Consider the following 17,510-nt stretch of genomic DNA (forward strand, 5'->3'; position numbering starts at 1 on the left):
TACAAGGACTGGAGAAGTTGTCGCTGATACTGAGCCTTGGAGGCCACCAAACCTTCCTGGAAACTCCCCTAGAAGTCTCTGGAGGTGCTTGATGGTGACATAGTTCAAGTAAGGAAAGGGCCACTCATCTTCCAGGACTGAGGTAGGATCACCCCACTCTCACAAGAAAGATGTGGGCTTTGTTTGCCTTTAGTTATGTGGGAAAAATCACTGTGAATCCTTCAGCCACTTGGAGACTCAGCCTCCACAATGCTAAAGCACGGGCGTAACAACAACTTTGGCATAACTTCAAAGGTTTTATAAGTATATGATGTGCCATCCAAGTGAGATTAACATAAGAAAGTTATATAAACACAAGGTCTGGTTATTATTACAAACCTGTAAGAACTGTGGTCATCCAACTTCTCCATGGGAGTTGGGTTAAAGTTCACAGCCTCAATGGAGGCCAACTCATGCTGGGATGGATGTTCTGTATTTGCAGCCCAAACATACAAGGTCATGTTTTTACTCACCTTCCCGGGGTGGAGCTGGTGCTGGGGCCAGCACTGCACTTTCTGGAAATGAAAAGAGTAATGGAAGTGTTAGTCTCATTTATCCTGAGAAAAGATATTTTCCACAGCCCCAGGCTCTGCTCATCTCCAGGCAGCCATCTTCTCTGGACTGACGAGAAGAAAAGCATCAACTCAAGACACACTGTCTTGCGGTGTGTGGTGTGAGGTGAGGATCTACATGTGGTTTGAAGATATGTAGACTTCCAAGAGGGGCAGAGTTTAGTGACGGACAGAGCGCAGGTAAAATGGGCAGGCAGACGTCCTTCCACTTAGTTATCCCCTCAGGCAGCAGGCGGGGCACTCAATGGCATTGAGCCTGTTTCCCTTCTCTGGAAAAATGGACACAACACCTAACTCACATGCATAGGGTTGCTGTGAGGACGAAATGAGACACAGTGAGTACCAAGCACGTCCCTTAGAGCCTAAGGTGCTCTGTAAATGAGACCCCACTTTCCTCAGAGTGCAAGGGCACTGCAGCATCTCTGACGCCATCCTGCCCTCATGAGACATACTTTCTGAATGATGATGAGACCAAAGTCCTCTGGCTTTGCAGCGTTTCCTTTTATTACAAGGCAAATCACTGTTCAGAACCACTATGCTGTTCTGTGAAACAGAATCAACTCCCTTCACAGTCACAGTCATTTCTGGAAGTTTGTAATGCCTGGAGCAGATTTCCGCCTACACTTATCCAAAGGTTTCAGAGCTCTGATTTTGAGCTTTTTATCCGAGGCTTTGGATATCCAGGATTATAGAGCAGTCTGGTGGTAAAGTCTGTTAAAGAAACTTCTTTTAAAGAATATACTATGTCCAAGTAGCTAAAGGCATACCCTATGACCAACGGGCATAGAATTTCCCCTGCTGAATCCCTATGGATGCCCAGAACAGGGACTTAGTGATGGGTATGTGAGCCAGCTGCCACTACTCCAGGGCAGGAAGAGGCAGTTATTGAAGGTGATCTTTTAAAAAATATTTTCTGTTTGATAAATAAATATCAAAGAAAAGTTTTTGTAGTATAGACACACTGTGGGATCCCAGGAGTTTTATCTTTGTCCAGATCTAGGATTTTCCACATTTTTTCCACAAGTGGCTCTTTCCAAGCAAAGAGGACAATACCTCACAACAAGTAGTTTGGCCTGAGAGTCATCACCGGGCAGGCCAAGTGCCCCGTTTTAGTCTAGGCAGGCTGGGAGGAGACAGAAGAAGGAGCAGCCTGCATTGCAACAGCAATCAGGAGAGGAGTGATGCAGGGCTGCCCGGAAACAGCAACGTCTTCTTTCATCACTAATTTTTTGTGCTGGGTACAAATTCCAATTTATTGTTTAACACTACACGATTACCGTATTTTCATTCAGATGATCATAAACAACTAGACTACGATTTAGGGGGGGAAATCTAACCAAAGGAGAAAAGACATATCACCTTACAGACAGGCAGAAGATAATGTGGTCAACGTGATGTGGTTTGAAGATACAGGGATAGCACAAGTGTCCGGTAGACGGCACACCAGAAACACTTTCGTTTCTTTGCCACGTCATGAAAGGATCTTTCCTGCCAGTGTCAACCAGGAGACGAAACCCTCTGTCAAAGCATTTTATTTTCAGAGATTTGAGTGCAGCAATGGAAATCTAATATTGACCTCTTGGCTTTGGATGAGCTGGGGCTACACACAGGTATCAGAATACCGAGAGCAAGGAGCCTATTTTTTTGACACTCTACCTTTTGGACTTGGCCATTGTCATCCAATGTCCATGGACATCTTCCTGGTTCCCTTTAAGACAAGTTTCTCTGCCTTCCAGACTCTTTTCCCACAGCTGCAGGTTTGCTTATGCCACCACTGTGTTTCATCCTGTTATTCTACCCAAGAGGGTCCCTATTAACCTACTAGGTTAGGTCCACACTCTCCAGGTTAAGGGTCAAAGCCATTGTTGGCAGGCACCTCCCACCTCTCTCTCTTCTTAGTGACCCCAGTGGCCCCTGTTCTAGCGTTGGTTTCTCTGTTCACCTTCTGACCTTCCTGCCACTGAGAAGAGTGGTGATCTTCTCCCCAACAGACCTTCTGTTTTTCCTCTACATGTGATTGTGTCAGACAGATCTAGGTTCAAATCCTGACACTACGCCTTACGAGTTGTGTAATTGGGAACAATTCCTTAATCTCTGTCAATCTTGGTGTCCTCGTCTGTGAAATAAGGATAACAAGATAAATGACCTCTTAGGGTGCTAATCCTATGTAAAATGCATAGCACAGTTCCTGGCATGTAGATAGAGCTCTATAATTTACAGCAATGACTATTACCATTATTATTCTTTGGCAATCTTGGTCTGTCTTTTTGACATTTCTCTTAAGACTCTCAGAGCTGATTATTCCATTCTGTTCCCCTCCTTTATTTTGGAGGCATCCTGGACCACCTCATGATACACTATTTATTTCCTAATTATTTAAAAGTATTTTCCAGCTGTCTCCATATATTTGTGTTTCTTGTCCCTCCCAACTAAACAAAAACACAGATCTTTCCTTCCTTTCCTGTCTCCCTGGTACTTCCTCTAATTGCTGAAACCATATGAAATGCAAAATGAACTGATAAAAAAGAATTAAGAAGGGTTTCTTTGGTGTCTGTGTGTGAGCTATCAAATTGGCTATTCTTTCTCAGCATCTTTGGAAACAAAGGCTCATTTTGTAAGGGAAGCTGAGGTTGCTTAAAATCCTGTTTTGGAAAAAAGGCCAAGGGTGAATTCTAATCAAATAAATAAAAGAGAAACTTGCTGGACACTGAAACTGTAAAAGTGCCCTGAATATGAATTCTTCATTTCCATGGTGTCTATAGCCCTAGTGTTCTATGTAACAAATCAGACCAAAAGGAGAATTTAAAGGGCTTAGTTCCATTTCCAACAAATCCACAGAACATCCATCATTAACAGCCAACTGTATCAGATAGTCGGAACTACAGAAACGTGATAGGGTATTAATGCTGCTACATTTTTAGGATAGCTGTGACAAATAGAAGTAGGCAAATGCCTGCCTGCCTGGTGACTAGGCAGAGCCACAACTTTTCCTTCTTAAAATCATAGAATCCCCATTATTTGACAGCCAGTGAAGGAATAAATAAATAACAACCATGTATGGGCACCCACTGCACGCACCTAGTATATAGACCTAGTATATATTAGTATATATTAGTTATACTAGTATATAGACCTAGTATATATTAGTTCTTACAATCCTTACAATGCTATGCAGTCAATACTATCGCTATCCCCACTTTGCAGATGGGAACTGAGGCCCTGTGGGGTCCCACCGCCCATGAAGGGTGGAACCAGGCCCTACCCCAGGTCGGCTAGAGTCAGCATCTGGCCTCTGCAGGCTGGGGCTGCATTTCCCTTCTCAGCTGCTCACCCTTGTGGAGGCAGAAATGGGCTGATGGGCTTTTCAGAGATTTTCCTGCATTTTTCCCTGCTGAATCGATCGGTCTGATTGTCATGGTCACAGAGCCTCATTTGGATGTTGCCCTATGGAATGGGGAGTGGAATATGCCTCAACTTCCTCATCTATGTAATAGAAATAATAGCAAAACCTATCTCAAGGTTTGTTGGCAGGAATGAAGGAGTTCCTGCAGGGGCAGGGAATATGGTAAACATCATATATGTTTGCTCTCTCTTTTCATGGTTCTCATCATTATGATCATGATTTTACTGTGACATAACCTGAGAGAATGACACTCAAGTCTTTCCTCACATGCTACCTGCTGGGATTTGCCTTATTTCTAGGTCTGTGGGCTGCATCATGTTAGAACATGTTTGGAATTGGGGTTGGGGCGGAGGAAGCATCTGGTAAATGAACAGAGGAGGGAGGCCCCTCACTCTCCTACTGTAAAATGGTAATAATTATTATTTTGATGAGTTCTACATGCATTATAGAGTTTGTGCAATATAAATAAATTGATCAATCAATCAGCCCTGGTGGGACAGAAAGGATAAGAAGATGAACTCTCAATAGACTTCAAGGCAGTTGAGACAAAGAATTCCAGCTGTTCTAAATCTGGAGAGACGGGGGACCAGGTGTGGTGAAGGCCAAGCAGCACATGACTTAGACTGAAAATGAACCAACTGTGGGTTAAGTCTCAGGGCCTTGAGCTAGTCCCCACTTTTGCCTTAAAATAACTGTTCATGCATCTCTCTTACTCATGTTTGTCTCTGACAGGCTCTGTCATGCCCAGCTTTGCCCACGCCTCTAAGAATCATTTGCATGTTCCCCCAATCCATGAGCTGCCTCTATAACAATAATTCATTCACAACAGTTTCCAGTGTACCCCACTGAATAGGGACTGTAGAAGAAGCACCCATGCAACCAGAATTCATCGAGCCTCATTATGAATTTCACAAGGGTGAGGTTTATAAAGTTGGCTAAGATGAGATGCTTGTGTTTGAGAATCTCACAGGTAGGGACTTCCCTGGTGGTCCAGTGGTTAAGGTTCCGGGCTCCCAAGGAAGAGGGCCGGGGTTCCATCCCTGGTCAGGGAGCTGGATCCCACATGCCGCGACTAAGAGTCCACACGAGACACCAAAGATCCTTCATGCCACAACTAAGACCCGGTGTGGCCAAATAAATAACTATTAAAAAAAAAAGAATCTCAGGTAAATTAACTGCCTTTTTCTATCAGTTTAGTTACCAAGCCAGGTGGCTTTTCTCTCTCAAAACATTCGAGACTCAGCACCTCCACAGCCCCTCTTGTGCTTCTGAAACTGCTATGGGGAGACGAATCATCTAGGGATTTGGTCCAGTGCAGGTTCCAACTCTGGGGGTCTGCGGCGGGGTTTCAGATTCTGCATTTTTAACAGGCTCCCTGGTGATGCTGATGCTGTGGGTCCATGACCCATACTTTGAATAAGAATGCTCAGACTTTGCCTTCCATGTCATCCAATTCCAAATCTCCCATTCCAAATATGACTGTGAGTGCTCACGGGTTCACAGTACATGGGGACTTCTCTTCTCTCTTTGATCACAAGCTCCTTGAGGACAAGGCCTGTCTCCTCCTCCTTTTCAAATTCTGCACAGCAGGTGCCCTGTAAATATAGCTGACTGGCAGGCTGTTCCTACCCGCACAAAAGCCCCTTCCGCCCGCTGCCAAGCAATCAAGAACCGTCCCCTGGCAATCCGAGGGCAGCTTTCTTCGTCTGCCTTCCCCACAAGGGATACTATGTCTCCCTTTGGTGACCTTCCTGCTGGCTGACCTCTCCCAGGCACTCACCCAACCCCATCGTTTAGATTTCTTCTTATTGTCAGCACGCCTTCCATTAGAGGAGAGCAATGAGGACTAGAGTTTTGGCCCTCAGAACACCACTTGCCTTTCTAAGCATTCTCCTTTTTCAAAATCTGGGCTTGAGGTCTTAGCAAAAACCCCTCAGCCAACCATGCCAACTCCACTGTCACCTAGTTTCACCATGTTGTAAGTGTCAGGAAGCACAAGGCCTTGGGAAGCTCTCTAAAGCTTGAGATTCTGAGCTAACAGGTATCTGTTGAGGTGGGGTCCTGCTTTACTCCTGCTTATTCAAAAACCAGAGGACAAATTCCATGGGACTTTTCTGCCAGGTGAATAAAGTTAGCTTCTTGTCCCCGTCATCCATCCTCACCCACTGTCACTGTTGGAAAACAGACCAACAGGATGGACTCAAGAAGCAGGGTTATGTAAGTTGTTGTTTTTAAACTTTTTATGGATGATAATAATAAAAAAAAGAAACCAGGATACTTTGAAAAATTAAGCCCAAGGAAATATTTTCATGGACAACATAAAAATTAACCAGATTCTGAACCAGCAACTAAAGCTAACTCCTTCCTACTTCAGCAAGGGCGGCTGTGCTTTGATCCTTTCTAATTCGCAGATACAGACTTTCTTTCCCTCTGCAACGCTGACATGCTTTCAAAGGTCTTGATCTATTTATGGTGGATTTTTCCTATGACCACCTACTGTAAAAAGCACAGGTATGCCACCAATGGCAGGCCTGCACAGTGAGTGCCAGGGCATTCTAATTGACGGGCACTGGTGGCCGCTATTAAATAGACAGCCCATAAGTGGACTTCATGCTTTGCTGAAAGACCAGGAACCCGGTCACTCCATAAATGGTTGGCTCCCTCCAATGCAGTCCATTTCTATTTTCCATAATCAAGTGTTCCATGGTCGGTAAATTAAAGGGGAAAATTTTTACTTTTTTATTTTATTGTTTTTTATAATTAACAATTTTTTAAATTAATTAATTAATTAATTAATTTTTGGCTACATTGGGTCTTCGTTGCTGCGCGCGGCCTTTCTCTAGTTGCAGCGAGTGGGAGCTACTCTTCCTTGCAGTGCACGGGCTTCTCATTGAGGTGGCTTCTCTTGTTGTGGAGCACGGGCTCTAGGCGCATGGGCTTCAATAGTTGTGGCACGTGGGCTCAGTAGTTGTGGCACACAGGCTTAGTTGCTCCACAGCATGTGGGATCTTCCTGGACCAGGGCTGGAAGCTGTGTTCCCTGCACTGGCAGGTGGATTCCTAACCACTGCACCACCAGGGAAGTCCCAAAGGGAAAAAAATTTTTAATTTTAGGGGGCATTAACCTGCCTCTCCCTCTGTGTCTGTACACCGAAATGATATGATTAACCCAGTTCTCTCCTTCCCATGGGCTCACTTGCTCAAATAATACGTTGCTTGACTTACTTAAAATTATTTTATGGGCCCTCATGTGCAATTCAGTTTAGGCATTTAATAGCATGGAGAGCATAGTTACATCATATGAATATGTTATATAGGCATAGAAAAGATAAGAACATAATAACAGGTGCTATCATTGAGTGGTAGGATTATACGTCTTTGTGTATATGTGTGTGTGTGGCTTTCTTTTTGTCACTTTTTTTGGGATAAAACAAATACTATACCTATCCTTTGGTAATCTGGGGTGCAGGAGAAAATTATATGTTATTACTAATTATTATTTCTTATTCTCAAGTTCTTGGTTTGAAATAAAACATATGAATGCTTTATGTATTGTGAAATCATGGTGAATAAGGTTTTATCTGGCCAACAGTTGTTTTGTTACTTTTGGTAATATAGCAAGTTATCTTCCCTTTAGATTAAATATGCAATAAACACTGTCAGGTGTATCCCCTGTTGATAGTGAGGTCTGGCACTGTGTTCATGTCACAGCCTATCTTTCATATGCCTAGATAACAGCACAATGGAAACTGCTTTAATGTAAAATATTGTCTGCATGGGGACATTCATAACATTTACAGAAGTTCTGATTATATGAATCATAAGTTTCACCAAAAAACTTAGCAAACACAAATGGCAGCGCATTTATACTGGCCATATTGTTTATGCATCAGAGGTAAAGATTTTTGGACACAAATTAATGTGTAATTTAATGTTTTCACAGTTATATACATATTTTGTTCTATCCATTATAGCCTACAGGTCTGGAGGATATTTTACACCTTGGGATTTAAGGGGGAATTATACACAGAGATTCTCAAAGTATGGTCTGGGATCCCCAAGAGCCCCTGAGGCCCTTTTGAGGAGTCCATGAGGTCAGAACTATTTTCATAATAATGCTAAGACATTATATGCCTTTTTCACTCACATTCTCTCACAAACAGGCCATGGAGTTTTCCAAAGGATATATAATGTGTGATGACACCAACACTCTGACAGCGAATAGAACATGTGTTTTGTACTCTTAAGTTTTAAAAGTTTATCAATTTTAATTTCAAATGCAGTAAATATTGAAGGATAGAATGCACAGAAACAAATACTTTTTAGTTTCCTCAGTAATTATTGAATGCCAATGGATCTGAGACCAAAAATTTGAGAATCATTGAGAATTTATGGTAAATCTTCTTAAAAAATTATTTTGTGTGTACACTTTAAAAAAACAACTCATGTCATATGCATCATTTAGGAAAAATCTGTAGCCTTGCTTAATAAAACGAATGAAGCAATCAAAATAAAAGCCATAAACTGGTTTGGAGGAGAGTAACTTATTTTCCGATGTGCATAATAATAGGAACAAAAGGGTAATATCGTCTAGTAGTACCACGTCCCCTATTTAGAATTCAGCTATCTAGCAACCTCACTTATCCACATAACAGCTGCTGACCAGCAAATTATAAGGGCTTCTGAAGAGCAAAAAGAGTTGTCTCAAGCTCCTCCTACTTGGTACACTAAGAGCTCAAATGCTTTACTCCCAAGAGAAGCCCCCCACCCCCACCCCAGGTCCCTAGCCCTGGAACTGGAACTAGGGTGAGGCGAGCCAGGTGCCCAGGGAGCAACACTTAAGGAGGCACTGACACTCAGGTGTGGACCTTGCATCTGCACCACGCTGAGAATTAGTGCCTCCTTAAATACAGTGCTCTGTGGGCAGCCCTACTCAGCCAGATTATTGACCTGGCTGGGATCCAAAGCAAACAACAGAGGGAAGAGAAGGGGGCAGCTTCACATACTGACTGGTAAGAGTAATTAAAGAAGACAGCAGCCTCCTGGCAAGGGATGAAACAGGAAAGCTGTCAAAAGTTGGACACAAATTCAAAATACAAATCAATGTGGGCCCATTAACAAAAAGGCAAATAATCTGAGCTCTCGGGATATCATGTGGTAAGATGACAGATATCTATAATTGATGACAAAGTTAAATTATATCCACTGTACTTTGTTTTTCAAAATAAGAAGTAATATACTACATTTTAGGCATGTTGATAACCAAATCGGTTGAAATAATAAGGTTCAAGAACAAAATGAACTACTAGCTATCCATCGAATCTAGCTATTCAGAATTTGATCCAATCAATTTAATCCATATTTATTTACTGTGCCCAAATATCACCAAAGACTGTATTCTAAGGTTCTGAATAGGTGGAGTCTAATTGTGCATCAAGTATGTAAATTTTCAATGACTCATTATTTAGCTTGATGGAAATTCCCTGAATCCACAGGGTTTTTTCCCTTCCCTCGTCAATTTGTTCTTCCATCGTTCTAATTATACATGTTTTTAACTTAAGATGTCATTCCACACAGGAGGATTAAAACCTGGTTATTATGACACAACAACAAATAGCTTCTCACTCTTAACATGGAGCTGGATGAAAATGAGATCTTTTGCTAAGAACTGATGACTAGTCTGTTTATCATTATTCTTACCATGTTTTAAAGTAAGGATCAAATGAGGGTTGGGAGTGACACAGATGTGAACAATAATGTAGAAGAAGCTTTACTCAAATTGAAGCTTAAAAATTTAGCACAGGTCAAAAGGAAATTATTGCAAAAGTGATTTGAATCGTTAACGATTTCTCCCTTTAGTCCCTTTGTATGCCTTTCCTGGGGGTCTGCTCCTGCGTGGGCCATTCCTACAATCATATCACTCTTCTGTGGTTATAGGCTTATCAGAATAAATCCCTTACAGGCCTTGCTCCAAGCCATTGCTAGGCCTCACATTGGGTGACTTTTTAAAAATAGAGGAAGGACAGGCCTGATGCCAGGTGGGGTCATAAAAATAAAATTCCACAGCAGTAAATACAGCCACTCAATCAATCACCCACCATATCCATATGTGGTCATGCAGAGTTCTTTATGTGGCTATCTCAGAAATGTTCAGACCAGAGGAAGACCCCCGCCTGCCAATAGCACCCTGGGTGGGAAGAAAAATCTTAATGTCCCCAACACCCAAGCGTTATAACCTTTGGTGGAGGATACAGTTACATGTTCAACTGCGCTGGGTGACTCTTTCATCTAAGTGGGAAAGGCCATGCTCCCACAATGGTTATCACCATCTGGCTAACAGCTGGGGACCCCCAGCTGGACATAACACATTTCAGTGGGAACACAACAGAGGCTCTGAAGTGTATGTAGGCCTCTAATTTGATCTGAGCCTCCATGGGTGAAAGCGAAGATATTTCACCACAAGTTTAAAAAAAAGGAAATACTCGTCATGGTGGCAATGATGGTTATGATAATAACCACAGCTGTCTGGGACTGTAGGATAAATATTAATAGCAGGTTAGGAGGTGAACAGTGGTTGTTACATACCTTACAGTGACTGATAAGAGGGTGGAAATGCCCTCAAATTTTATATTAAATGTGAGACATATAACGCCTTATGCCCGACAAGATTTCTGAGTTTGCCGCATTAAAAGGAAAAGACTTGAGTTCTAATCACATGCTAGGATTTATTCTGAGCTTTTTACCAGATTTATCTCATTTAATTCTTAGTAAAAAAAAAAAAAAAGTGAGTTAGGTACTATTACTATTCACATTTAACAGATGAAGAATCCGAGGCATATGAAGTATAACTAACTCAATACATGTGCAGCTGGAATTTGAACAGTCTAGAACGTTCTGTGAATAGTATACTTTGTTTATGTCACTATGTTTAACGATGACTATTACTCAATATACGTGAGGAAAAACCCAAAATACATACTCTATGCAGAACAAGTCTAAAGACACATAACTAAAAAAAATGAGAAATTAAATTGTAGAATTGTGTAATTAGGTGATTCTTAGTTATAAGCAGAACATTCTGCTCCAAAACATGAAATTCTATAGAAGGAAGAAGCTATTACCTGCTACAAGCAAAGAATTCCTGAGGAACTTAGAAAGAGATTTGATGTGATTTAGAGGAAGAACTGGATGATTTTGGAGAAAAAGAAAAATTTGAGCCCTAAGTTCTTATAAATATCGAAAGTACAATTCAAAAAATGAAAACAAAATTGTGAGATCTAACATCTGACATATTCATAAACATAATTTTAGGTATTGTATTGATGTGCCAAACTGGCCCATAAAAAGATTCCTAGGGAGCATAAAAAGGCAAAAGTCTTATCAAAGTGGATTTCAGACTTGAAAGTCATAATGAAAGTCAGATTATGGTTAGCTTCTTGAGAACTCATTTTAGAGAGAAAAACAGGCATGGGATTAATGATCCTTGTCTTTTTCTTTGTCAAATCAACCACTTCATGACCCGATCTGATGGAACCTAAAACTTTACTCTGGAAATGCATGTAAAAGTGCATAAATAGCCTGCCCCTTGCATGGGAACATCCTGAAATTTGGCTTGTTGTCTATCTGTGTGGCTGTCCAAAACAAATATACTCTTTGTGAATTATAACTGGGCCTATTCATGAAGAAGAGATCTGGGTGCAACAATATCATCACTTTGATATTTTGGGGCTGTTTTTGTAAAAAGCTGTGGGGACAGATGCCCTGTTCTCTCCAGTTACAAGACAATTTGCATGCATGTAGGAAATTAAGTGATAAAGCCTTTTCTTCTTTTTCACAGTTTCATTTTCCTTAATCACTAGGCTTTCAAATTTTAGAAAACTGCTCTTGAATAAGCAATAGCTACTTCATGATTAACCTAACTCAAAACACTGTATTTCAATAACTACCTTTCTGTGTATTTATTGGGCTTCCCCAGGGCGCAATATTCCAAACAAACTAAGGACTCCAGAAAGGACATCTGTTCCCATCAAGAACTGAAATGGGGAAAAAAAGAAAAAAGAAAGGAAAAGACATGGCCATATCTATGCAGGTACACACATGAAATTAATAGTTTTCTGCTTATTTTTGATTGCTAGAGCTTTCATCCTGTTCTTTATTATCTAACACACACAAGTATGTCTAGAGATGAGGTCTAGAATTACCACAGTCATGGACTGCCAAGAGTATTTTGTGTCTCTTAATATAGGTTTCATAAACTAATTAAGGAGAATGTGCAGATAAAAATAGTAATTATTAACAACAATAAAAATTCTTCTGTTTGACCATAAAGAGTTGAAAAATAAATTTTAAATCAAACAATCATAAGAAATTTAAGCAAAAACAACAAAACTGCTTTCTAGGGCTGTAAAAACAACAGCACTATTTCCTTTTGTGACAGCCTCTTCTCACAACTCTCTCTAAAAAAAAAAAAAGCATATATGGCTTTACAAAAAAGGTTCAAAAACACTGTTTCATAGTCGCTCAAGCTTTTTAAAAGATGGTTTATTTATTTATTTTTGCGTCCAAGCATTTCTTTAAAGCAACTTCAGCTTGGGCAGTTTACTCTAACATTCAGGTCAATTAAGGATAAGTAAGTAAACTCTAAATTGTGTGTCCAGGAGGAACCTGAAATAAAATGTTTCAAGGCCATATCTTGGGCCAAAGTAAAGTGAGGCATTGAGAGAACAAAGGATTATATGCTTTTCTCTTTTTCCTTTCTCTTGGGTCTCTCAGACCAGCCAGAGAGCCTAGCCTAACCTTGACCTTTGTTCATTTCAGGAACTCCCTTACCCCTGCTCTTTGCAAAGCCTGGGGGAGACTGCTTCAGACTTACTGGATGAGAAGCAAGGATACAACCTGTTTTTTCAAAGTTTTTTTTTAAGCGATATATTTAGGGCGCTTGAGAGGAAAGAACTGGCCAGTCCTTTATTTATCTTCCTAACAGGTGCAGTCGGACAGTCATAAAAGCAGGCTACTGAAAAAGAATGATTTTGCCAAGTATTAAGCCTCTCTAGTGTGTTCCTCTTTACAGCAGATAGCTCAAACCTACACTGTGCCTTTCCACTACAGCCTGGCAAAGTTTTTTCAGGGGGAAAACATTGGCATTCATTCATGCAACTTCTTTATTCTTCATCCAAATCTTCAATGTGGCCTAAATGAACCATTTGAAGTTTGGAGGAAAATAGCTGCCCTCGATCAAATACCTCTCCTCCCTCTTCTCGCTTTCTTTGCTTACTTCCAACAAATGTACTTTTCCCCAATTTGAGGGAAAGGTAATAGCCTATATGGAAGATGACTTCTCCAAAGACAAATTTATTTTGGTGTTTGAAATAGGTGCAGGTGGAAACTAAAGGTCAAGGAGTAAATATGAGAGGAAGGTTTCCCATCACCAGGCCTCCTTTTCTGATGATGACTAAGCCTTGAGTGATGCTGGGAAATAGGTAAGAGGTGATGAATGCTGCTCTGCATTCAGATAGGTTTGGGGCTTAGCAGAACATTAAAATGTAATGAAATCTCTAGGGACCAAGAGAAAGACATAGCAAAGGAAAAACTCCTGTGGACTGAAAACATTATCCTCCATGCCCATGTTCCCACCTAATCCTACTGAAATAGGCCAACGTAGAATAGATAGATAGATATTTCATGTTGATATAGCAAAAGAATCTGTAACAACAATGCCATACTTTGATTCCTGGAGTTATCAGAATGGCCCCTTAAAATGATGGTCATCAATGGAGCTATGTTTTGCCATACGATTGAGTTTTCAGGAAGAAATCTTACATGGAAGATAGGAAAGTTACAGTGACTCTCCCAAGGTTTTTTGAATGACACACAAGCACCAAGGAGGAACTCTTGCCTTTTTCCTACAAGTTAAGTACATAAAATATAACAGGGCCTGATATATCACATAACAAAAAGTAAAATTCATGTTAAGGCCCGAACTTGGTGTTTTAGAAAAGAATTTTTCTAGGTTCTATAGAATCTGATAGTTAACAATTGTCTAAGTAGATTAAAGAACCAGGCTTTATGGTTTTAATCATCACATACTACAGAGATAAAATTCTGAAGAAATGATTTATAGGCAAAAATAATATTAATAGTATTTTTAAACTATTAGAGATTCAAACAAAGAAAGGCTATTGCAAATTTCTAATTTCATAAAATTACTTATCTAATTTCTAGTTTGATAAAATAACTCTTTGACAGGAAAAGAGAAAATTCTAGTAAAAGTTGATTCCTTTACTCAGTAGGACCCAGGGGCAATTAACTGTAAGGGTTTCTAGAACATAGACCATGTTGTATACATCTCTGAAATCCCAGCGACTAGTTCATAGTAAGTGCTCAATTAACAGATGGTATGTAAATGAGACATCCTGGAAGATCCCCACAAATCTGAAACTTCCTACCACATCTTCTCTTGCTATTTGATTAGAACAATTTAATTTTACTGGGTCTCAGGTTCTGCATCAATCTAAAGTGTCAGACAGACCTTAACTTTGGAACTGACAGTACCAAGAGTATAGTTCTCCAGTGAACAGATGGACAAATGATAAACGTGCAGAGGAGGACAATGGGAAGCGGTTACTCCTTAATAATAATGCTTTCTTTCTCAGAAAGGGCTTACAGAGCCATCCAGAATATTCTGAAGGGTCTAAGTAAGGACCGTTGACCAATTACTTCCATTAGAGTTCCTCCTTGAGGTCTAAAGGTACACCTGTCCTTCCCTCTTCTCCTTAGAAGGACCAGCTCTCCCAGGACCCAACGTGAATCTCCTAGAATTAGACCCCTGCAGGTTGGGAGGGAGTTGCAGAGACATCTTTTGCACCTTCAGATGCTGAAAACTCAGTCTCTTTTTAGGAGTTGTCAGGTGTTGCTGGATCCTAGGAGGGCCAAACCAGCTCATGTGTCTTATCAAGATTTACAGCAAGTGCCCATGCCCTTCCTGAGCATGGTTCTCCCAGCTAAGGAAGAGATGTAAGAAGACCCGTAAGGGCTGGAGAAACCTGGTTGGGGGAATGTTTCTGCAGATAGTTTGAAATGACTCTGAAGAATTGGTTTGGTGGCATGTTTTATTCTTGAGGCTGTCCTTCAGAGGGATGATCATATGTAACAAAACCAACCCCAGTAAAAGTGAAATCAGTTAGGAGAAGGTACAAGGACCAGAATAGTTTCTGAACTGCCATACTCCTTACTCTTCTGATGTAAACAATAAAAATGCAATGATTTCACTAAGAAAACTCTTCAAGGTGTAGATCTTTTAAAAATCAGTTCTGCTGGTAAGGAAGCAAAAAAATCCCTGTACTTCCTCCAAGGATTTTAAATTTTAAAAAAAACCTTCTTTTTGTCCCCACTCCCCACCATCCAAATTTAAACTAACCAAAGAATCAGTATAAAATTACTGTGCTGGGTGAGGGGAACTCCTACACAAAATATCAACAGTGCTTTTATAGCAAAAGATTATGGGCACTTTGGTATGTATGTTGATCTATAACCAAAGTATATACGTGGTTTTTCAGGGGGAGCTGAAGTTGAAGATATATTTTCCTCTTTGTCACTCTGAAATTTCATTGTCTTTAAAAGTAGAATGGACCAGATTGAGTTGTCAGACAAAAAGTAAAACTTTATCGTATCTGCAATCCAAATAATTTAATTAGCTTTATAGGCTCTACAGTTTGTCATTTATTTATTAGTTTCTCAGCTTTTTTATCATTTTCCAATGGGCTTTAAAATAACACATGCAAATTGATCCACTAAATGCAAGATAATTAAAACAATATTCTGTCCTCAGTCAGGAAACACAGAATGCATTTCATCCAAATAAGCCTTGAAGAGGCTAGTCAAGTGACAGATCAAATGAAAAGGACATTTAATACACATGTAAATCATTTGCATGACAAATAAGACACTTTAGCAGGGGTTGGACTCACTGCCTGATAGTCAGGATTAAGTTCCCATATTAATGCATGCATTTGGTGTGGTTATTTCGGGTGGAAGACTTCATCCATCAATGCCCTCTGCCACAAAGTAAAGCCAACCTGTAAACTGATCACCACAGCCTGTCAACACTGGTTACTTAATTACATAAAGAAAATATATTTCAAAGACTTTTGATAATTTGGTTAGTATTTCAACTTTGGATTCAAGTCTAGCATCTTTTTCAGGGTTCTTTGAAATAATGGTTAAAAGGAGTTTTTAGAATTAAAAAATGAAAAAAACTAAATACCATTTTTATGCTCCCTGGCTCCCTGCTAACGTTTGTTTGTTTGTTGCTTTTATTTACAGACGTGAAAAATAAAGATTTACTAAGCACTAATGAAGACTAACATGAATGAAAAAATATTTTAAAAAGATGTCTCCATTTAAAATTAAACTCAACATACTTGTGCTGTTAATTTGTGCTTTTCATTAGTTATTTTAGTAATTTCTAATTCCAGCTTATTTATGTAATTAATTAGTAGTTTTTAGATAATTGATTTTTTATGTATAGGAGAAACTGTTTATTGGAGGAAACATTTCTTCTAACGAAGACTATTTTCAGCTTAATTATTTTTAAAAGTCTACATATTGTGAAATTATCTTCAATAAAGCTCATAAAGAACACAATCTATCAGTGATATTCAAAGATATCACTGGTGTTACATTTTCTTTCCATGCAAGAACGTAAGAATGTCATAACTAATAAAGCTCCAAAATGATAAAAGCAAAAAATACATGCATCTGCATATTTTAAATGTCTTTCCAGGAGAAAAATACAGCAAATCTGGAAATAGTGTTACAAATTCTTTTTTGAAACCTTGATCAAATTTATTAACTATTTAAGAAAGCATTCCAAGCCCCTCCTGCCCCCCACAAACCGCAAATACATGGTGAAAAATTTGTGATTGAACCTAAGAAAATACACTTGAAAATGAAATCTGCTCATCATGACCAATTAACACCCTTACATTAAACTTTAAAGATTCTTTGAAAAATATGATAAAATTATAATTTGTCATTTTAGTTAATATTCCTTCATAAACAATAATTATCAGATATTTTTCAATTGGTTATACTCTTCCTTTATTTTCCCTCTGGTCTGTTTACTCTAAAGGATCTTTTCCTTAAATCATAGTGATTCTATTATTTTACAGTCTATTTAAGAAACTGGATATTTGTTTGAAAATACGAAAAGAAACATGCTTTATTAAAAAGTACAAGAAAAAGATCTATGGTTGAATCTTACCCTCTTTCTTAGTGGGTTCTGGCATGGCCACAATAAAATGTTATTCTCCAACTAGTTTGCTCCCTTCCAGGACTAGTTGACAGAAACCCCACGAGCAGTAGAGAGATGGTACCGGTCAGTGTGACAAGCAGTTGGGTAGAAGTCTGGAGCTTTTATATTCCCTGTGAATATCAATCATGTTGGCACCGCCCCTTCTTCAGCACAAGGATGCTGGAACTTGACAGCTATGAGGACCT

The 17,510-nt window shown here is 39.7% G+C and overlaps 1 protein-coding gene across 1 annotated transcript in view; it reads right to left on the minus strand.

The window, feature by feature from the left end:
* Positions 1–17,299, minus strand: part of MYBPC1 (myosin binding protein C1) — a gene marked incomplete at both ends in the record, with an annotated part of 98,097 nt that extends 80,798 nt beyond the window's left edge. Inside the window, 2 exons of the mRNA XM_081249467.1 lie at positions 513–554; positions 17,275–17,299. Coding sequence (XP_081105593.1) covers positions 513–554; positions 17,275–17,299 — 67 coding nt within the window. The remainder of the gene's footprint in view (positions 1–512; positions 555–17,274) is intronic.
* Between the last annotated feature and the right edge of the window lie 211 nt (positions 17,300–17,510).

The sequence above is a fragment of the Mesoplodon bidens genome (genome assembly GCF_964165515.1).
Source record: "Mesoplodon bidens genome assembly, chromosome: 11".
In the NCBI taxonomy this organism is placed as follows: Eukaryota; Metazoa; Chordata; class Mammalia; order Artiodactyla; family Ziphiidae; genus Mesoplodon; species Mesoplodon bidens.